The following is a 24,021-nucleotide window of genomic DNA, read 5'->3' as shown; positions in this document are numbered from 1 at the left end:
ATTTTCCAACTGTTTGTATTATGGAAGGCACTAAAGTTAAATAAACGAATGATTAATTAAATCGAGTGAGAGTTCTCTGAAATCTTTCGCCCCAAGGAGGCTGCCGCCCATAGGCCGCGGCCTATACAGCCTATTTACAAATCCAGGACTGTTTCTAGCTAATATCGATGGCTCGTCTGACCGGGGTTCAAACCGGGATTAACACCTAGATTGCCTTTTTCAAACCTAAAGCGAAGTTTCGCCGTCATATAATTTTGCTCGAGTGTTCTAAACGGATGAGCTAATCTGAGAACACGCCTTCGTCCACGTCCGATGATAAAAGAGGCGACGATAGGAATGACCATATTTAATGGGATATTGTGTGAACCTATCAGTGGCAAAGCGTCCAAACAATCAGATTCCTACCGGCTTTCCTTTTAGGTTTATTTACTTTTGTCTTTAGTTTTAGTTTTCTGTAAACTGGCCGCGATATGTGAACTAGGGCTATTTTTTACCACGGGTTACCTTTCAAGTATTTCTTCCTTCGACACTGGAGCCTATTATGGATGCTTGGAAAGTTTGTAAATTTCTCTGCGCTAGTAACTCTACATCCAATTCTATATCCTGAAGAAACTGAGTGAATATTAACCGATTATATTTTGTGATGAATTTCAGCAGACCTATAATGTGACAAATATGTGGTAATTGATGAAATACTAGAATGATAATTGGCCGAAAGGTTGGACGCCCTCCATATTAATACCTTTTTATAAAGGGTCGACCAAGATATGAAACATTCACAGGCTCATATCCCTAATCCCCTCCGCGGGTAAAGTAATGCTCCCATATTTTCTGACAAAATGAATAATTATGAATATTTCTGAGTTACGTCTTTTGTATGTAATTAAGAGTTTGTGAATTGTTCATGAAAATGTGTTATTTTTTAAATAAATTCTATTAGTCACATGTTTTATCAGATTAAGATATATTGTGTAGGATTTCACAAATAAAATAAAAACACAATTACACCAAGAATACATTTATTATCAAATAATTGATTATATTACGTAAATTCGAAAATTTTGAAACTTTCAGAAGTCACTACACCTTAACTATGGAAGGCAGCAATTTCTAGTCTTAAAATTTGACACCTTTAGATGTCCAACGCGTAAATTCTCATCACATCTCCTCATAGATCTTAGACACTACCCTGCGGTATCAAATTATAAGTCACTGACTCTAAAATTGTCGCTTTCCCTACTAAACACCGATTGACGTAAAATCAATTGTATTCGGAACGGGTAACGTACTCACATTTAAGAACAAACATCTACTTGAATAATAATAATATCAGCCCTGTATTATAATACTTGCCCACTGCTGAGCACGGGCCTCCTCTATTACTGAAGGGATTAGGCCTTAGTCCACCACGCTGGCCTTCTACTTGAATACCGTTCGATTAATACTGATGCAACAAACTCTGGCAGACGACTAACAAAACACAATACAAATACAACTCAAAACAAGTTGCCAGTTACAATTTAAATTAGTTATAGATAAATCAAACAGAAAACTAAGTGTTGAAGCAGTGTTCTGAATATTAAAATCAGTTAGTATATTTTTAATGCGATGTTTCTTAAATCTGCGTCTCAGTCGCCAGAGCAAGATAGGAATATATGTATATTTTGTCTTACAATTAATAGTGTCTAATACTAACATCACTTATGTTATCTTAAGTAGTACAATTCATAAATATCGTTAAAATGTATAGAAAGGATCTAACAAAATTGAGGGCGGAAAGTTCATTCTAAAACGATAGTTTAATTCAGTTTTCCTTATTAACTTATACTAGAAGCTAAAATCAATGTTACTTAATACTTAATTACTCAGTTTTTGCGTGCAAAATCTAGTCTTATTATAAGATAAAATAAAATCCAAAATAATGCATAGTTCTATAAAAGCAGTCGTTGAGTACACCAAGTGCAATTGTTTTTAACAATTTAATTTATTTTTAGTAAAAGCATATCCTAAAGTTTTATCGCCAACTGAGAATAATATATCAGTATAAATTAAAAATAATTTTAATATCACAAATTAATGTACTTCATTATCACACTTAAGAGGAACGTATTATCGTAAAATCAAGTAATACTAACTCATGAATGTAGGGTTACTGTAATCACATAAAAAGATCATGATAACCAATAAAATAAATTCAAAACACATTAATCAAAAATACTTTACAAAAATAATTGTACTCTTCAGTAAATAATATTAATTCGGAAAACAGCAACTAATCGTAAACAGATTTGAATAAGAAAAATAAAATTAAAGATAGATCACTTAATTTTACATATTTTTGTTTTTTTGTTTGTTTTAATCTTTTTTTGTATTTGATTATTTTTAATCTTCTTTTTTGTTGTATTTTAATATTTTTATTGATTTTTTTGTATTTTATTCTATTTTTTTTCTACACATCAATTGTTTCTCGTCATTATTTGTCAACAGATAGATATGGGCTAACACGGGCCGGACAGCTGATACATGCTCTAATCCGTCCCGATGACAATACCGATATATTATAGTTAGTGAAAACTGCAAGTTCGGAGCCAATTAGAACGACGTTTAAACTTAATTATTTAAGTATTACAATAAACGTGTATGTGCACAGAACAACAGCAATACCTATAATATCGCGATAATAACTCGAGTCTACCGCGTAGTGACGGCTGCAGTACAGTCGATGTTATTATCACGAGTGGCGACAAGAGCTAGTAGCTCGCCTGATGGTAAGCGACGCGCCCGCCCTTACACAGAAGCAATGACATGACTCATTAAGTCGTATGACCTAATAGTCGTATGCACCATAGGTTTAGTCTAACTATGCAAGTTATAGATACTGGCTACGCTGTCCTTCCGACCGCAACACAACAGTTCTTGCACTGCGACCTGGCGGCAGAAATAGACAACGCGGTGGTACTTCCCCAGCCGGTCTCTGGCATAGAAGAGACCTCCCACCTTAGGTACGCTAGCCCGCGACTTAGAGAGAGTTGCCCATAACTATCTGTTTAGGTTAAAGTTAATTATGTCGTGAATAACCAACGACAATTATTATTTATTGATTAAAGTGTTATTACATTTTTTTGCAAACAGACAATTTTGATTTTAGTAATTTTCCCTTTTTTCAGCATTTTTATTTTTTTCCTTTTTTTTCACAATTTTCCGTGTTTCTAGTAAAATACAGCCGAAATGTGATAAAAATATAAGATTATTAAAATAGGCATTTACTATCACATCCGACTTTTTTATTATCCCTGCAGCATCCGAGGGCTTTTGGGCACTCGCTAACCTGTGTGAAAACAAAATATCGCGCATGAGAATTAATACCCACTGACGCCGTCAAGTGTGACTGCTTGGAAACAGTAACTCAACAACGCATTTACCACTCTAATACAATAAGACTCATGTTAACTAGTATTTAGACTCACCAAATCATCGCCAAGTTAGGTGTATTTCGTTAAACCTTTTTAGTATAATAGGCAAAAAATTAATTAGCAACCAGATTTATTTGCGTAAAATAAAATGAAAGCATCAGCCCTGTATTACATACTTTCCCATTGCACGGGCCTCTACTGTCGAGGGAGATTAGGCTTTAGTCCAAAATTCTCTAAAATAAGACACTACAAATTCCTCTGGGGTTGAATACGATAAACTATACTTATACTTTAAATTGACTTTGGACAAGAATAATTATACCAGTATTTAAAAAAACTCCTGTCGTAAATTTGCTTTGCTACCGTTTATTGTAGTGCTGGCAACGCGCTGTAAACTGTCTTACCTTCAGCGGAAATGGTTCTGGAAGTGGCGTGCGCGAGGGATCTCATTGAGGCGCCTGGTGAGGTTCCTGCCGTTGCCCTTGCGGCCCTCGTCGGCAGTGGAGCCGGACGGGAAGGGGCCGCGGTTAGCCATTCCACGGCCCTTGTGACGGTGCCGAACGACCACGGTCTGGGTGTAGGTGTAATCGTAAGACCCCACATCGATATCGTCGAAATCAATGTTGAGCACCTCACCGTCTTCGAGCCAGTCGACCCTGAAAGAATTGATTTTTCGAATCGCGATAAACACCAATTTTCGTCTCTTTTTAATGTTTCGGTACTTACTTTATCCAATTTCATGCAACGTACACATCTGATGTAGGCACTTATCCCACATTAACCACACACGACATGACAACGCACCAGTAATGCTGATCTTCTGGGTAAGATTGTCGTAGGCTTCCTTCCGGACGGTGCTAGCATTGTCATTGTGCCGTGCTTAGCTAATTTGGGCTATATACCCACAATACCAAATTCCAATAGGGTTGCCAAGGAGCTGAACATGGTCATATTTTTAAAACGCTTGAGCAGTGTAAATTTAGACGGATATCAGATCTTTTTACTTATCTAAATCTGATTTGATTCCGCAATGCCTGGTTTTTATTCTTAACATCTTAGAAAAACCAATAAATAAAAATTCTCAATTGTAATAATCTAGGTTTTCAATTTTACGATCTGGCAACCCTATCAAAAATTAAACAAAGTGACGCGCTCCAGCCCTACCTTATGCGTGGCCGCTCCAAACGTGTCTTCATCATACGACTATCACCAAACATTTAAAAAAAATATTAAACAATCCACGAACTCATTTTTCCACCATACACTTTCAGTACCAACATACTCTGACGCATCCACACTAACATGCCTGATCCAATCTGCCATATCCCTTCCACATATTTCAAATATATTTTTTCGAACAATCATACATTCATTCACTCACTATCAATGCAACATTTTAATATCATTCATATTTATCTCTCCTGAAGTTCTTTTAAGGATTGTGACAGTACTGTGCGATACTTACGTGTAGATGCCATATTGCTTCGGGTTTTAATTATAACTGGGGTACCAAAGAATATAAATCAAGTGGAAGTGCCATAACACTGTGAGTTCTGCGTATGATGTGCATTGCAAACTCGATAAGATTTTAATATAGAACTAAGACACTGAAATTACTTGACGAAATAAAAAAAATAACTTATATGTGTTACCACAATGTGTAAATGTAGTTGACGTAAATTTTAAATGATATTTATTACTTCTCTTGTCTTATTCTTTGGTTGTAACACGAAAACGCAGAGGGTATATTTAGACAACGCTGTTCTAACATGAGATTACAAATATACAATAAATAAAACGGTAAAAAGTTTAAATACGTGTGTACGTCAAAAACTTTGTATTATGACAAACAGGCACGCTGTATGAAACAGAACAGAATTGTTCAAATGTACCCATATAATCAGCCAATTATACCTCATACCATAAATTTTGTTGATTTTCAAATCCAATAGATCATTTTTAATTCGGTTGATGAAAATGCCAATAGATTATCCAATTTTTCCGACGAGCCTTTAATAAAAACAGCAAATCCGTTAAAAATATAATTTTGAATTTTCCCATGAGAATATCATAGAAATGATATTATGTTTCCGTGTTACAATAATATTGATTAGTCACGGAGGTGAACAAGTAGAATGCAGGTAACTTGGGGCAGATTACTTATTTATTTATTTATATACTTTATGTATATGTGAAAACGGACTTAAAGAAGCCATCCTCTACCAGTCATATACTGCACTTTTATGTCATACCTACTTATAAGAGCAGTGTTGTAAGGAAAGTAATGATAAACGCAGTATGGTAGACAAAGAGACAATGCTAAGTGAAAATGTGCTTTTGGTAATATTTCATAATTGCCGAGACGTCAAGTTACCCGTGTTTACATGCAGGTGTTATCTGTTGTAAGATCAGGGGGGCTAATTCCGACACAGTGTTCTCACACCTCACATTCGTTGGTCTATATTTCATGAACATTTTGTTTTATACCTATGTGAAGGCTTTAAATTAATATTTTTTTCTTCTATATGCACTTACGATTTTTAATTTAGCTATAGTTTTTTTTTGCATACTTGACCACTAGACGGATTTTCCCTTTTAAACACAGAAATCTGTTATACAGTAGGATTTTATAGAAATCTCTGTTTGTTTCAAAGATACGTGTTATAAGACATGCATTACTTAACACTCAATTGCGATAAAAATTATCAAAATAAACTCTTGTTCGCGTTGTACATACAAATGTTTGCTCGCAGCTCTGTTCGCGTGAATAAGTTTTTCTGGGATAAAAATCCCGCTATATATTTCTCAGGTTGCTTATGTCCTTCCCAGGGTCTCAAACTACCTCCATACCAAATTTAATCAAAATTTGGGCAGTTTTTGAGGTAATCGCTTTCACACAGGCAGACCTAATCGGTATACGCTGCGCATGCAAGGGAAGCTGTCAAAAGGAATCAATTCTCCCAGTTTTTTCAACATTTTTCATTGTTGATCCGCGCGTATTGGTTATACCGAGGCGTTATATAGCCTATATCCTTGATAAATTGACTAAAAAGACGGATATACCCCGTAGACGGAATACGGCCCCCTGACCTTACCAAAAAGTTCAATACAGTCCGGTGTTATTTTGATAATAAAATTATTAAAAATGTGTTAAAAATGTAATTTTTTATATCTTTCGATGGATGTGAAGCATTCTGGGCGTTGGGTACAAACATGATTTTATAACATTATTGATATAAAAATATATATTGCAAACATATTTCGTTAGTTACTTACGTCTTGTCTTGGGTATTCACTTTAATTGCGGATTTCTTCCATTTTGGAAGCTTACCATTACCGCTGGTGGATTAACAATGGCAATAAATAATATTGTGATCTCAATTTAAAAACTTACCGCTGAAATGAAACTATTTACTGGTTTTACTGTGGTTATTAATATTATTTAACCGCTATAAAATACGTAAATAGTTTTATTTCCATGTCACATTCGCGTGATTGAGAGAAGTCGTTACCAACTTACCACGTTTGTTTGCCGTAGCATACGTTTTCTTTAATAGTTATTCAGTTACCTGCAATTCTGCTACACAGTTATGTTAACTAATTAAATTCGCGTTTGTCAGTGAGCCACACAAATTCAAAACCGCATCGCCCACACATGTTCAGTGTAATTGAAACATTTATTGTCTTAGCGTGAAGTAAAGTGCTTATATTTTGGTTTTATGTGGAAAAAATTTTTGAAACACAAAAGTGTATACGCGATCTGAAGTTATGAATTTCTTAAGCGACTTATGTGGCACTGTAATATACTGATGTTGCTTTGCCACAAGTGCCACAAGTAGGTATGCAAGCGAGGTATTGTAACGTCACAGGTACTGACCTGTGACGTTATAATATCACGCTTGCATACCTAATGAGGTACGCAGAATTATACTTGTCATCCCGGATGATAGGAAAATCAAATCCGGCAAAAACTGTTCAAATATCACATATTTCAGCTCACAGCCGATGTTTGCACCGACACATGATATTTATTTAATTCCCTACATTAGATTATAACAGAGGACTGAATTGATACTTTTAACGTCAAAATAATAAATTGTAATACAATTTCATAATAGTTTTTGATGGTATCCCATTATAAACTTATTTATTTTTAATATATTTTGTCCAATAAAAGGCCTGTACGTATTTGATAAAATCACTTTTACAAATAGTTTTATAGGACATTCATACAATGTGACGGACATTTAATCATTCCCACGATTATACAAACTATACCCAAAATACTAAATTCTAATAGGCAAAATGGCACATTTTTTTATTGCTTAGAATGACGAAACGCGCTTGCCGTTCGCCTGATGGTAAGCGATACGACCGCCCATAAACAGTAGAAACACCATCCAACGTCTTGAATTACAAAGTATTGTTTGGTATTTCACTGCGCTCGCCATCCTGAGACATGAGATGTTAAGTCTCATTATGTCCAATAGTTACACTGGCTAGAATGTCCATCAAACTGGAATACAACAGTGACTACATACTGTTGCTTGGCGGCAGACATAGACATTGCGGTGGTACCTACCTCTGGAGAACTCTGACAAATAAGAGACCTACCACCATTATAATTCAATATGTTATTATGCAACTATACTAACCAAGATACTAACTGATATATTGTTTTAAGTACCATATCCTACAGACAACAAATTATTGGACAAAATAAATACAATGTCATTTCGACATTGCGTTAATAAAGGAAAAACTGTGCTAACAATGTGCCAAAAGTCCATTAATGACGAATATTTTCACCCAAAACTGCAAGTTTGAATTTTCTGTTTTTTTGTTTTATTTACTGCGAATGTATTTCTGACTGAAAGTGTGATGTTGTCGCTGCAACAAATTCTCTTAAAGTAGTATTATCGCTAGGGCGTGTAAAATTAAAATTAATATTTTAATAATAATTATATTGATCGACACTTACTCTATTTTACAACTGCAGTTCGACTATATCCTTGTGTTATTTTCAAGATAAATATATTTCATTTCGTAACGCAATGGCAATATGACCCTGTATAAGTTCAAATAAAAATAAAAACAATACAAATACCTCACATGCACTGAGCTAAACTCAACATGTTCCGTGAGTTGTACCATAGGCATATATAAGAGAAAATAAAAACAAAACATAAACATGCATCAAATATTTATTAAAATACATAATTTTGTAAAATAACACTTATTTCACATAATATACATACGTCAACACTTATAAAATTTTGAACAAACAGTGTACACGCCGAAATATATTAATGTACACTGCGTTTGATAACATATTATATATCCAATTCGTCAATAATATTAATTTACAGGAGTGTGTGTCAACCAAAGCGGGAAGGGTGAACGGGGCCGAGCTGGCAAAAGAACCAACAATAGAATCGCATAAAATGCACCTGGGCAGTGCAATCAGCTGTGTTTCATCCTGCCACTAGTACATCATGTCTACTAAGAGAAGTGGCATGTCTCAAGTCATCATATTAGAGGCCGTTCAAGTATTACGTATCGTAAAACGTTACGATGCGTCACAAGCGCGGGAGAGGGGCTTCGTACAACGCGTTATGTAACATTGTTATTTAATTTTAAAACACTAATAAAGATATTTTACCAACTTTCCGATACTTTGCGTGTCATAATTGTGAATAATAGAAAAAAAATGACACTTTAGAATTACGTAACTTTTGGTGAGGGGGTTTGGGCGTACACGAAAACGTCACGGCGCGTTATATGGGCGGTGGGGGTTAAAAAATCTTCAAAAATTGCGTTACGTAATACTTGAACGGCCCTAACTACGCCGGTTTAACTGGATACAGAGCGGCTGACCCCGGGACGCGATTCATCCAAACAGACCCTATGGTTTCCACCACATTCACGGTGGTCTAAGTCATACAAATCCCATCACCAAAACACACAAAAAATATCATTAAAACGGAAACATGCATTCCTTTACAACTCCACTGTTAATAATTTTCCTACTTGCCCCCGTCTCCCCTGCTCGCCCCGCTTAGGACAGGGACACCTAGTCTGAACGCAGCACAGTTCACATTTAAGCATGCTGGGCAAAGCCAGGACAAAACTGTCAATCTATTTGTACTTCTCATAAGATTACTACAGTCGAAATCGATTATTGTCCATATTATGAGATAATCGATTTAAAATCGATTCACGTTACGTCATTCATATAGGGTAATCGATTGAAACGATACAGTCCGTCAGAAACATCTAAAAGATTCTATTGGAATGTGCGGTCAGTGTTACACTGTTGATTTATCACGTGGGAGTCGACTAACGATCCTCAGACATTTCCGACTACTTGTGCATATTATGTAGCTAGGCAGTTTCTGTCAATCGATTTTGACTGTTTTTAAGCGTGGAAAGAACACATATTCAAGGTAGAGCTTAAGGTAACATAAAAATGTCTTTCAGGAATATTGGCACATTATAAAGTTGTATATTGTACTGAACCCACCCGGGCAATAGATTGCCCGCCCCAGGGGTCGAACCCAGAACCTCACGAGTTACGCTATCAATAAATTAATGAGGCGACATTTTAACATTATTCGTAAAAGACAATGTAACTAAACCTACATCACATTGGTGCCAACGCTTGACTAATAAATAACTACAATAAAATAAATTAAAATTACATAATATAAATAATAAAAAAACATAAAATAATTCTCTACAGTTATAAAAAAAAATACATCTACTCACTATGCAACATTTGACGCAACATGCGGCGCAGTATGTTGCACAACATTACATCGGCGCATCATATCGACTATACCTTATAGATACATGGATAACGCGCGTCATCTGACTACATTATCAACATGTTGATCTTCATGTCGCGCATAAACTGTTGCTTAGTGAATACGACGTTTTAAAAATAATATTATATAAATTAAGATTTGATTTTTTGCGAGTCGTAGTCAATTTTATATAAAATCCTCTCACGCACACTTCCTCTTTCATGTAAGATCATTGAAAATATTTACTGCGCGATAGATAAATACGGCGACCAAGCCGTACCTCCTCTGATCACACTGTGGGTTGTTTCAAAACATTTGTCGTTTAGCACTGTTACGTTGCAACGTTTTCCAGTTGACGTCTTTTATAAAATATCTCAAAACGCAGACGCCTACAAAATGTCGGTTATATTGTTGTTAAATAAAATTATAAATCACAATGAGTATTTTTAATTCCACTCGACTGACTAACATCGGATAGTTGCGATTGTCCTTCATGGAACATACTAGAACATTATATCGCATTTGAGTCAATCACGTCTGTGATCGATTCTCATCGTTAAGTCACCAGTTATGACTTTCAACTGTTAAGTACATTTACCGACAAAAAGTCGCCTGCGTTCGACTGACGCGACAATTAATCGCAGAGTTGAAACAACCCCTCTACCAACGACGACCCGTCGCCCGTCAACCGACGGCCTGAGTGTACCTGCAACGCATCCACTGACCTGGGGGCTATGCGGCCGGGTCCCGGAATGGTAACATTGACGTAAAGAATGCGTACCAGTCGGTGGGCATCGGGACAGGCGACGCCGGGCGTGTTTTGTATCCGTAGCGGTCAATCTCATCCGGTGGGGGGAGCGGGTCGAATCCGTCGAACGAGCTCACGACGGGCACTTCGATCTGTAACGGATTCGATTTGTTTCAGTAATCGATTTTGTCGCTGAGGGACCACGACAATTAGTCGCAGTACGATAAAAAAATCGGTGTCAATTTTTAACAATGTAACCTTTTTGTAATACTCTGGAAACTGTCTGCCCTTCAAATCCAAAGTGGAATTGGTGTTATTGTTTGAAATGTGATGCAGGCGAGATATGAATTAGTATGTTATTTTTTAATTCAATATTAGACCAAAGAAAGAGCATACTTACGCCATCGAGCACCCAGTTGGAAATCGGGCTGACGATGCAAAAGTGGCGCAACACTTCCTCGGGCAGCCCGACGAACATGCGCGCGCGGTACGTGGCGTAGAAGTGGGCCGACGACTGCCGACAAACAACATCATTGCAAACCAACACTGATATTTATTTTTTTTACGTAATAGATCCGCGAATGTGTTTATGCTAGCAGGATATTCGTATCCTCCCCCGGGTTGGACGGCAGTGTGTATAGTTGGCCTCACGCTGCCGTAGACGCCGAGGGCGTCCTTCGGTGCGCGGGGGCTTCTGAGGCCCCCCCCAATAGGAGACGGGCCGCAAGGCGGCACCGCGCAGGGGCGGCTGCGGTCGCAGAATAGACACTTCAACGTCAGAGGAAGCCCGCAGCCGTCCCTAATGCGCCGAAGAGAGCCACCGCGGAGTTTTAGCTGGTAGGCCGTGCATAGGTTTAAGTTGTATATAGGGTTAGGGACTCGGCCCGGCGGTCGCCCGAAGGTCGTCATCAAATCCGGGCGGCTCAACGCCGGGCCGTAAGGCACGGTTACCCCAGCATAACCGCTCAGTCGCCCCCCACGAAGGCTGGGCGGTAGTAATAAGGGACTTACTCCGCGAAACCAAAAAAAAAAAAAAAAAAAAGGATATTCGTATCCTACCCGGATAGCGACTACCGCACACAAGGTGTAAAATCTGCAATAGTAGGCCACGTGATTCTGTCGCGTTCCGGGATCAGCCTGTATATATACGGTAAAAAACAGCCCGGCATAATTGTGTCAACTGACGAGGGTAATCTCTCGCCAGTCAACACTCATATCAGAACCCTATTTTATTTACAATAAGCTACAGTGAGGTCACTTTTTTATGCCCAAAAAAAACAAGTGTACAATTCTTGTACAGTATTCTTACTGTATTCAGCAATGGCCATGAAAATTGTTAATTGTTTTTTGTAGAGTCGTGTCCGTAGTATAATTTCAATTAGGACATAGGTTTAAGGAATACAATCTAGTCTTAATGTAATTTAGTGCTTAAGTATTCTTTATAATGATTGTGTTCTGTGCTTTTGTTAAATAATAAAAAAAACATATTCCTAAAATAAAAAACATGACCCCTTTTTACTTGAACAATCGACCGAAAAGCATGAGCTACTGTGATTTATTCACTTCCGTTGAAGCTGCTAAAAAAAAGGACACATAGACGTACGGTACCAAAGGAGATGCCAAAAAAAATTTTTTTTTTTCAATGTCTACTGACCTGAATCTCGGGGTCCACGATGTACTGTTCGGCCATGACGCGCGCGTTGTGCAGGAACCAGCCGACGACCACGGGCTCGTACCAGCGCGGCCAGGTCAGCCGCGCGTAGATATCCATCAGCTTGATCATGGACGCGCTGGTGCTGGGATGAAAATATATATATTTTTTTGGCATCTTTATTTATATATATATTTTTTTTGTTTTTTAATATTAATTTAATCTTGATATGTTGATACTGTATTTTTTTTTATATTTCTGCCATATACGTGCGTGATTTTAATATACTTTTTTCTTAATACTTATTTACGCTACACCAGAGGTTCCCAAACTTTTTGATCTCATAGACCCCTTTCAAAATTTTACTGATTCTAGTAGAATTTTTTTTTTTGTTATAACTACCGCCCAGCCATCGCGGGAGGAGTTTGGACAGTTATGTTGGGTTCACCGAGCCCCTTACGACCCCTATCAATATTATTACCTGCATATTGATAGGTGAATTCAAGCCAATATTTTAGCACTTTTCAATCAAATCAGATAATTTCGTGGACTACCGTTTGCGAATTGTGGACTCTCATTTTTAGGTCACGCCAACATAGACCCTCGTGAAGTCTCCCGCGGAACCCTAAGGGTCCACCTGGACCACTTTAGATTTTAATTCGGTACAATAACACGATAATATCACTTTCAGTTAGCGAGATCACCAACCGGAAAAAATTCAATATAAAGTACATTCTATCAACATTTCGATCAAGTGCAAGAAACTGTGAGTATATAAGCGATTTCTTTTCCGTTTTCAAATAAACTTAAATAAGGAGCGAACTAGTTTGTGAAGAGGCGTGGCCTACGTGACGTCACAGTAGTTGTGGAAGGGAGGAGGGAGAGCTCGAGCGAGCGCCTGCGCCAGTGCTGACTCACTTTGTCGTTGGCATTCGGACGAGACAGTCGTTGCATTATAGTGTTGAATTTCTGCTAGTAATTATAATTTAATGATAATTTGTAATTCATCAAAGATTAAGATTACACTTGTATTAGTTTGTATTTTTTTTTAATAAAATCGGTTTAAATTCCTAAGTCTTAGCTATTTCGTCGTGAGCGAGACGTATCCTTGCACTTAGCAAATATATTATATAGATACTAGATTACTACTACTAGATTTTATTATAAAACCCTAACCTGCTGCGGGCGAATTGTCCATAGAACTCGCTCTCCTTCAGCTCCCTGAAGGCGGGAGAGTCAATGTTGCTCATGATCGCAGTGATCACGTATGGGAAACGGATGATCGCGTTCTGCAGCAGCTCGCCCGCGAATCTTTGGTCGGCTGTAACAAATTGTCTATGGCAGGCGAGTATATAGGACAACACGTGCAAGTCGCTCGCCTGATGTTAATCCATAATACAAATAGCCTGAAATTTATGGGAATGCTAGAATTGCGATGGTAAAGCTGAAGAAGTCAACTCTTCAGTTGTTATAAAGACAAACGGTACATGAACGAAGATACGATACTAACAAAATCAACATCATACACTTTCAAAAATCATTTTCATCGATTCCGAACTTGTTATTTTAAACAATGCGCACGCGCACTTACTTTCGTCCTCCGATTTCTTGACCAGGTGGAAGAAGGCCAGGGAATGCGAGAACAGCATGTTGAACATGAGGTTCGCGTTGCGGTCATACGACCAGAACTCTAGTACGTCCACGAGCCAGCGGAATTCCCTGGCACGTAGCGCGAACGTGTCGATCACGAACAGCAGCGCCAGGGGATCGGTCGGGTCCAAATTGAACATCATTTTGCACATCTCCAATGCGGTGCGATGTCGCGCCTTGTTGGATAATAAGTACATATATTTGAGCATCGCAATGTGGAACGGCCGGTTCTCGATGTACCGATAGGGCAGGCGGCACTGACGCTGTTGAAGGAAAACAGTACTCAGGTACCTATACAGAAAGTATGTTATGGTACGGAAATTCTAGCATAATCCATTTACCATTTAATTTCCTTGGTTAATTGTTACAATTAATCCGAAGATAGGTTAGTTAATATCGATTGTCAGCAGTGCTTTAATAAAGTTCAACTTACGTCAGCAAGGTTGAAGGATGGCTTGGTGGCGTACTGCAGCATGGCAACGATCACTTGGATCAGGTGGTGAGCGCCACCAAAGTTGTCGTCGCGGCACATCGCGTCGAATATCTGCAATCCGATTTTATGTAGAAACGAACGCTCGATGGAATTAAAAGCCATATTTGATTATTGTTATTCGTGTGTTATTTATAAAAAAAATATTTATCAATTGCACTAATTAATAGTGAGTGTCAGTGGTCGAAATTCGATCGTGGCATTTAATATGCATCATTTTGACATCGCATTAATAATTAATAATTATATAATTGGATTTTTCATGAAAATATTAGTTATTAATGGATGATTTTTGGCATAATGTGAGCAAAGATGGAGACGAGTATGTGGTTTCATTTAGTAACGTAATGTCAAAATGACCCTTTTGTAACGCATATTACAAATAAATGTTATTTGTCAGCACTGCTCTAAATTGTAATAATGCCAAATCTGTGTCGGTGCCCCAGGTGCTTAAAAAAGGGTACAACGTTTTCTCTTCACGTAATTAATATTATATATATGTTCGACATTCAGTATGACTAGACATTACAGACATATTTATCTTTTATGTGAAATCCATCGAAATATATGTACTACGCACTAGATTTGGCCTTCCTGTATTCAATTGTTTTGTACTGAAATCCATTCAAACTGACTTTAGTATGGTCAATATTGACAGCTTGTGGTTGGGTACGGAGTGGCGCTCATGATATAAGAACTCGAGTCAAAGTGTAAATCTGAATTTGAATAAAAAATATTAGTCAAATAAGTAAAATTATTTGTCGTTCAAGTGAATAAATATGTTAAAACAGTTACATTTTGGTTGCCATTTTATGGATATTCGTGTCTATAGAATATACCTCTATGGTGCAATCCTAATACCCATAGATTATCTCGGCTGACTAAAATTGCTTGACAAAAATGGACTCTATTCCATGCCTATTAACGTCGCCCTCAAAGGACTGACTGCAGCCGCTTACCAGTTGACAGCAGTAGCAAAGCGTTCATAGAACCCGATTACCAAAGGTTTCCCTTTTACGTTTCGGGTGATATTATACAATATCAAACTATACTTATAATAAATCGTCTTACTTATAAACTTGTTTTAGCGTTAAGAGATGGTTAAGAATTGCTTAAATAACTGTCAAAAACATCATTGATTCATAGTTTAAATCTGCTTAAGAGGCAAGATGGCGGGGTTTGACTCACAGCTGATCGAGTAAATTTATGTTTTGAGGTTAAATATTACTGTAAAGACGGGGTACTATAATTTTTATCAAAACTAGATTTCCATAATTATAATTTGCTCTGATGTAAAGTTCGCTACGTGTTTTTGTTTTTGTAGTCCAAGTTTTTGGGTAAGAAAAAGTTAAGCTCTGACTAAAAGTTTAAGACGATATTAGTCAAGACGTACCTAAGCATAGCTTTGCGTGATTTTTTTAAGTAAGTAGTAATTTGTATATTTCACAAGTAAATTATATTTTTATAACATAATACAATGACATTTTACAAATAGACACGTCATACACTAACAAAATGGCACATAAAAACGGCGCACTATTTGCTATATTCACGTACCTGTACATATAATTACAAATTGTCTCGAAGAAAGAATAAAAAGATGCAGCACACATTCGTTAGAAAAGGATATATATACATCGAGTTACGTAACAACGTTAGTGCCGCACGCTCATTGGCTGTTAAGTCGGGCAATTACCTTACTTTCGTCTTGCCAGTATTGAGCTCGGACAACGTATCTATGTAATAAAAACATCTTCGACATAATATTAGCTTTTTGAAGCATAATCTATCGGCCAGTAGCCTGTTGTTTATTAATTTAATCGATATCGATTAGTTATTTTAGATAACTTGAGATGGCGCACCATGTATTTTGTTTCCCCAGAAATTCTGGTATCAAAATAACCTTTGTTAATAATTTAAACAGTTGGTCTGTTTGACGAACGTGATGCCTGTGTTTTGGGAATATACATTTACACAGTTGTATTCTGAGAATAAAATGTTAGTGGTAGGTAGGTATTGTGATTATAATTTTAATATTTTTGTTGCTCTTATCACAAATACCTATTTGTGGTTAATGGAAGAACTATATATGATTATTTTTCGATTCTATGAATGTTTCAATTTCTTAAATAGGTATGTTAATGATTGTTTATTTAGAACTAAGATTAAATTTATTTTTTGGTTGCCAAGAAATTTGCCACGATATGTTAACTCAGGCCACTTATTTGCCTCGGGTTACCTTTTCAAAAATTTCACCCTTCGCCACTGGTTGACAGTCAAGTTATGGGTTCTCAGTTCAACCACAGAATGACCATAAACAGTTATACGCATCGTAGTGGAAAGATTTTTAAAATAATTTAAAGTATCTCTTATTCATATTATATAAAAATATTAGCGTTCTGCACGACTTCTCGGTATGAAATTTATGCTAAATTTCATACTGCTCCGTACGCGTAATTTTTTTACAAGGAGGTATAAGCCGATGCATTAAAGTAACGAATCTAAAATAGCGACTTTTACTTGCGTTGACAGATAGTACATCTGTCAACGCAAGTCCAAGCCGCCATTTTAGATTCGTTATACAAAAGTTATACAAAGTTTTTGATTCACGTATTAATATATAAATAAAAACAAACACACTCTTTAGCTTTACATAAGAGTAATATAGATTAGTGCATTGTAGTAATAAAATGCGCGTCCAACTACTAATCCTACTAATATTATAAATGCGAAAGTTTGTGAGGATGGATGTATGTATGTCCCTCTTACACGAAAAAACTTCTTAACGGATTTGGATGGAACTTTACAGTAAATATGGGTATACACCAGAATAACAAATAGGCTATAATTTAGAATGATTTTGTGTAATTTGGTCACAATATAACGATACATATCAAGTCAGAAAAAAAAATATTCCGGAAAACTCCTTCACGCGGGCAAAGCGGCGATCAAAAGCTACTGACAAAACTTCTAATCTCGCTTTACCTAATAATAAGTAAAATTTTACCCCCTTGCATCCTACTCGCTCAATTTCCCGTGAACGACTTCATTTTATTGCTGGAGACTGCTAAAATGAATAATACTATGTTCTATACTGTGGGATACTATATACTATGGTAAATATACATTCTGGTCTAACCATTGTGATAAACTTACCTCAATCATGGACTCGACGTGAATGTTCTCTTGAGCCGCATCCAAGTTGAGGAGCAGCTTAGACCCGCCCATGCGCACCATGTCCAAGAATTCGCGGTGAAGTTTCTGATGCTCAGGAGTGTGGTCGAACATAAAGATGACGGTGTTATTGGGGCCCTTGCACGACGACATAGTCAGACCTGGTGACAAGAGGTTTTAATGGCGAAATCAGCTTTGGCTGGTGGTCAGAGACGCGACTGTCCAAAAAAATTTAATAACAATGCGTGATGACACTGCGCTCCTCATATTTATGTACGGGTTTCCAACTACAAGGTCAGACGATCTGATAAAATATTGGAAGTTTCTGGATGCCAATGATTTCAACAGGTCTGAAAATGTTTAGCCATGCTCTGTTGAATCCAATAGTAGAAGCCTCATAATTAACTCGTTTGGTATACGACAGGGCACAAGTATGGTAATCGGTTTGCGTATTGATATCCTACTTTTTATAAACAAGCTTTTGCGCATAGCGTCACCCGCGTGTACTATTTTACCTGGAATAAAATTCCACCGCGTATTCCGGGATCAACAGTTATAATTCTGGTATTTTCCAACTGTGCCCCTTGACCAAGTTGTTCCTTGCGAACGGAACCGCCACTATCAGCTATAGCCTAACTAATTTTACTCACTGTGGTTGTAAGGACGCAGAAGATCCTCCGGGTACTCGATGATGATAGACTTGCGAAGAATCCGTTCGCGGGGAGTTTTCTTGCGGCTACAAAAACATTTGCCATAAGCGAGCTGTCACACAAGATGCTATCAACTAACACTATTTTAGTGAATGTACGTCATTAGTAAATGGGACTACGATGAACCGTTCAGACGGCAACGCAGGACCGGCCAAGCGATACCCACCAGCACCTGTCACGAACTTCGATAGCCGATGTCGCAGCTGTCAAATTGTAATAAAGCTGTTTTCTAGCTAGATTATGCTCGCGGGATTGAATGGGTTTAACTATAAGTACGTGTTTGACATACTTGACTACTGGTTGCGTTAGATCTTTGATCAGTAACCTATTAAAATTTTAGCATAGAAACTATAGCTGACAAACATAGCTGATGCATTAGCGAGCAAATCGCTCGTAGTATGACCACACAACTACTAGTAATTTACTTATTAATTACATAGTATATTTAAATTTGTTTTTTTTTTTGTTGCGACCGTTTGCGTAGTTCATGGGAAATCGTTCATACAAAAGTGTATTAATTTAAAAAGATTTGTAAACGCATGATAATATCTAAATATTTATTAGCTGTTAAAGCAAAAAGTTTCTAGAAAATAAATACTAAATTAATATTTGATTAAGGGCTCATTTTACGATCGTCAGATAAATATTCTCACAAAATATAAAATAGAAACAAACTAATAATCACTGCTGCAGGAATGTTTTCTAATAGGTATTTAACAAAAAGCGATTGCAAAATGAGCCTTAATATAAGCAGACATACCGTTTATCGACCGGAACATCGGAGCCGAAGAGTCGTCGCATCTCGGGCGTGACGCGCATAATGTGCGACTTTATAGTGAGCAGGGCGTCGGCCACCTCCTCGTTGACCTGCCAAACCTCGAACGCGTCATCGTACGACTTGGTGAGACTTTCGACAGAGGACGGCGGGGTCGGCGAATAGTACGAGTCGCGTTGGTTCGAAGCTAGCGACGGAATCGTCATCGACTCGTCTGTGTCTTCCACCTCTAAGAGTCCGTTCCTGTACGGGTCCGGGGTAATGCATACGTACTCTGCGCCGCTGCTTTCATTGCTTTCCACAGTGAAACTGCTCTCGGACTCTCCAGAGGGAAACTTATTCGCGACGTGTACCTCGTCGTAAGGGCCCGGTGAACCGTTATCCGTGGAAAAAATTGAACGAGTACTTGGGGATAATCTGTCTGTGAGATCGTCCGACCTCTAAAATTAATATTGTATTTTATTTTACTGAAGTTAAGGTGTACATATATTTGCTAAGATTTGTTAAATAAAGCGTTCGCGTATGGATCCGCATCAGGTATGAAGATATACACGGCAGGGGTGGATTATTTCAAAATTTGTCATACGCAACAAACACGTTCGTTAAAAATAACGATTACGTATATAATCTTCAACAGGATTTTTTATTATTTAAAAAGGGATGGCAATATTAACCGTCAATATTTGACTAACAGCCGTTTTCAATAAACGATCTCAATCCCAATCTCAATCTTCAATCCGATTCTGCGAATGAAGCAATCAAAATAACTAATTTGTTTTCAAAAATTTCCAAAAATAACTTTGTTCTCATCGGTTCATTTTAGCGATAGATCGAAAAAAGAATAAGGATCGTTTATTCAAAATAGCGAATACTAACAGTTACATTATGAGTAAAACCACTGGTTAACATACCTAATCGTATTTTTTTAACGTACGTTATGGTTGATACATCCCTTATTTCGTTTTAAACGGTGTTGACATGATTTATAACAACTGTACGTAGATAGATAATAGATATTAAACAAATGCTCGTTGGTACTTTTTCAGATCTTACGGTTTAAGGCTGTTAATTTCATATAAAAAGCAGGTATTTATCTATTAATAGCTTGTTTGTAGCAATTTCGTAGGGCACATGCAGTAATATTGAGTTTTTCTTATGAGTATTAGCCCGAAATCTGGAATTTATGTCCGATATGGCGACAGGCTCGCCCTCTATCACATCATCGGACAGAATACACGATGTGAAATGTGGTTGAACTTGCCCTTGCCCCTTCGGGGATAAAGGCGTGACGTGAGTTTCTTTTGCAAATGTTACATAAACCATATAGACATTACCTCATCGTCTTCCTTGGACGCAGCAGCCCTCCGCTCCTCGCAATTTCTTTCAATCTCCTCTAGCTCATCAAGGAGGCGTTGGCGCCTGTTGGCTCGACGCCTGCTCCTGCGCGATGGTTTGTAGTTGGAAGGTCCAGGTTTGGGTTCGATCGGCCGATCGGCTTCCAAGCCGGATTCCGATTTGGCATCCGGTTCGCCACTCGATCCCGGCTGCGGCTCGGCGGCCAGTACACCACTGGGTCCAGGCTGCGGTTCAATAACCAGTTCACCACTGGGTCCAGGCTGCGGTTCAGCAACCAGTTCACCACTGGGTCCAGGCTGCGGTTCAGCAACCAGTTCACCACTGGGTCCAGGCTGCGGTTCAGCAACCAGTTCACCACTGGGTCCAGGCTGCGGCTCGGCAACTGGTTCAACACTGGGTGCAGGCTTCGGCTCGGCAATTAGTTCACCACTGGGTCCAGGCTGGGGCTCGGCAACCTGTTCACCACTGTGTCCAGGCTGCGGCACGCCAGCCGGCTCGCTATCCGGATTGGGTCCGATATCATCCGCCGCTCGGGATTCCGAATCGGACTCATGATCCGGTTCAGGCGATGTGACGAGCTCCTGATCAAAATCAAACTCCGGGTCAGATGGGGTCGACCGCTCCTCGTTCTCGTAGTCAAGGATCGCCGCGAGCTAAACATAAAAAAATAACGTTAATGGGCGTATTTTTATCAAGTAATTTCATAAATCGTAAATAAGCTCAGCACTTTAACATTACAACAAAGAATTATTAATGTTTACTTTTCTAAGACGCTTTATTTATATTATGTCGCAAAACAATGTCCATATTCGCTACGGCAGTGATTAATCACCAACAGATTATTATAAATACTAATGTCTTTTAACTACACCGAGATAAATGCGAAATTTACCGCCTTACAATAGGCGCCAAGACTAAACAAAAACTATCATAAAGCTTTCAAAACTTTTGAATTACATACTAAATAATGCACAGCGACGCACACATTACCCTGACATATTAGATGCTATTTACAAATTAACGACTAAACTCGCAAGCCTAAACATAATATATTATATTTGATATTTTTTTACACTCCCTTTACACTCATAGATGAAGACGGTGTAATTAAACATAATAGAAAATTACCATTATTTTATTTTATCTGGATACTTATGTAAAGAACATGTACATTAAAAGATTGAAAATCGGGCGAATGCTCGTTACTGCAAAAGGCTTGCGCACCCCTCCGTCCAAAAAGTGAAGAAGCTCCCGCACTGTTGCAGTATTTAATCGCACATATGCGAAGACTTGCAACTCATATTCCTCAAGTGGTGCTCAATCACAAACAAATCGTGTGTATGTTTGAACTTAGAGCAAGAAAGTGGGTCAAAACAGTCACAGATTAAGAACAAAGAATCAACTATCAGAGATTCGGATATTATTTTTTATACTGACGGCTATCACTATGGCCAGCCCGCAGACCGCGGCTAATAGGAAATCAGACATCTGAGAACCTGGACGCAGAGATTAAATCGATACAGGGTCTCGCTTCATCGAAACTGCGGGGCGCCGCCTGGGCGTGCGCAGTGATAGTTTGTTCGATGACGTGCTAAAAATTTACAAATTGCGAAGTCACGTAATAGTGTTGATCCGCCTTTTTTACCTTATAGTGGTAAACATATTTAGTAGTAGTTGAATCTGGAGTTAACTCCCAAGACGTACTACCACCCTACTTCACACTTACGCTTCTACCGACCTATTTACTTATAATCACAAAAGATGCGTCATACTCGCGAAACTTGATTTACATTCAATATGGCGATAAACTCGCCCCTGTCTATTGCCCTTGTCACATCATGAGAAGCACAATTTTGATGTGCTCAATTAAGGGTACGTCCTGATATCGCACGTTCTTTATTCACGAGCAATTATATATGTAGCTGTAGGCGCGCATCTTTACGTGACGCTCGTTATAGACGAGAGCGCCTCGCTTACTCATATTCAACCCGCTCTTTAAACATTTCGTTGTAAGACACCTTCAAATGATTTGTCATAACAATATGGCTCGCCAGTAGTGCGAACAAATTTGCTCGCAAGCAGCTGGCGAAACTTTCGCTAACCCGCGAATTCGCATTCCTTAAATTAAAATGTACGTTTACGGCAAGTACACATAGGCGTTTTGAAATGCGCGTTTCATAGAAAATAGGGTTCAATACGCATATATCCATACGCACTCAAAGACGCATTGGTGCCCAAGTGGTGCCCAAGTGGTGCGTCAGTTGCGCGCTCTCGAGTTTTGGTTCGAGCGCACATTGCGCATGCCTCAGCTGCAGGCTTCGATATATATGGCACCGCCATTTTGTTGTACAATCGCATGTTTCCGTGTATTTTGTGCTGAAAATGGAGATTGAGCATCTTGATACAGATTTATTTATCAATGAAATACAAAAGCAACTAGGTATCTGAAGAGACGTGATTGTAAAAATATATAAAAAAAAATATTTAGAAAAAAAGCTGTTGGTTTGGTTATTCTTAATGTCTTTACTAATTTAAAAGTATTTTATCTAGAATACTTAAAAACCTAGGTACTATATTATACTGTCCTGCACAAAATATTATATTATTTTTTAATATTTTGAACAGAGCCGGTTCATTTGCCTTACGAACGCTCGTCGAACGCCGTGCTGAGCGCGGTGTGTGTGCTCGTGTTTAACGCAACTCTAAACGCCTAATGTGTACTTGTTCTTACAGTTCTCATGTGATGCTTCATCGAGACAGATGACAACTATGGATACTACTTTTATACCGAATCAGGGAGCATTATCGTGTACGGGAAAGTGACTCGACTGCACCTGACTGTAAGTGGAGTGGCGTCCAGCAAAATATCGAGAGCTAATCGTCCCCCGCCAGTCGGCACCATTATGCCGGCCTGATCAAAATCAGATTTTCTATCTTAGAAATTAGTCAATCGCAGCTGGGAGTCAAGAAATTGGCGGTATGATAATCCCGTGCCTCGGAAAACATGTAAATCCGTTAGTTCTGCGCCTAATCTGTCTCCGGTCACGTCTCACCAGACTACGACAGTGAAGAAACAAAGAGTGCACCTGTGTATTGCGCACACACACACTTGTGCACTATAAAATCTCCGGATTACCTGGCCGATCTTCATTGAAATTGGTCGTTATGACCGAAATTCTGGTAGAAGGAATTGATCATATCAAATAGTGGTGCACTTGGGGTATAGATTGCGAACTTTTTCTGCAGTA

General features: G+C 38.2%; 1 protein-coding gene across 2 annotated transcripts in view; it reads right to left on the bottom strand.

Moving 5' to 3' along the window:
* Nucleotides 1–1,002: 1,002 nt before the first annotated feature.
* Nucleotides 1,003–24,021, bottom strand: part of LOC115455474 (transcription factor 25) — a 38,372-nt gene continuing 15,353 nt past the window's right edge. The window contains exons 3-14 of one of the 2 annotated variants that reach the window (XM_037444068.1): nucleotides 20,752–21,426; nucleotides 19,403–19,857; nucleotides 18,583–18,668; nucleotides 17,915–18,093; nucleotides 14,702–14,812; nucleotides 14,210–14,531; nucleotides 13,795–13,939; nucleotides 12,622–12,763; nucleotides 11,368–11,481; nucleotides 11,001–11,119; nucleotides 3,818–4,069; nucleotides 1,003–3,328 (exon numbers count right to left, since the gene is read on the bottom strand). In XM_037444068.1, coding sequence (XP_037299965.1) covers nucleotides 3,820–4,069; nucleotides 11,001–11,119; nucleotides 11,368–11,481; nucleotides 12,622–12,763; nucleotides 13,795–13,939; nucleotides 14,210–14,531; nucleotides 14,702–14,812; nucleotides 17,915–18,093; nucleotides 18,583–18,668; nucleotides 19,403–19,857; nucleotides 20,752–21,426 — 2,598 coding nt within the window. In that variant the 3' untranslated portion in view covers nucleotides 1,003–3,328; nucleotides 3,818–3,819. The remainder of the gene's footprint in view (nucleotides 3,329–3,817; nucleotides 4,070–11,000; nucleotides 11,120–11,367; nucleotides 11,482–12,621; nucleotides 12,764–13,794; nucleotides 13,940–14,209; nucleotides 14,532–14,701; nucleotides 14,813–17,914; nucleotides 18,094–18,582; nucleotides 18,669–19,402; nucleotides 19,858–20,751; nucleotides 21,427–24,021) is intronic. The other variant, XM_037444069.1, reaches the window with a different exon arrangement.

The sequence above is a fragment of the Manduca sexta genome, chromosome 27, assembly GCF_014839805.1.
Source record: "Manduca sexta isolate Smith_Timp_Sample1 chromosome 27, JHU_Msex_v1.0, whole genome shotgun sequence".
NCBI lineage: Eukaryota > Metazoa > Arthropoda > Insecta > Lepidoptera > Sphingidae > Manduca > Manduca sexta.
The sequence above is the reverse complement of the archived record's forward strand: the minus strand, read 5'-3'. Positions and strand labels throughout refer to the sequence as shown.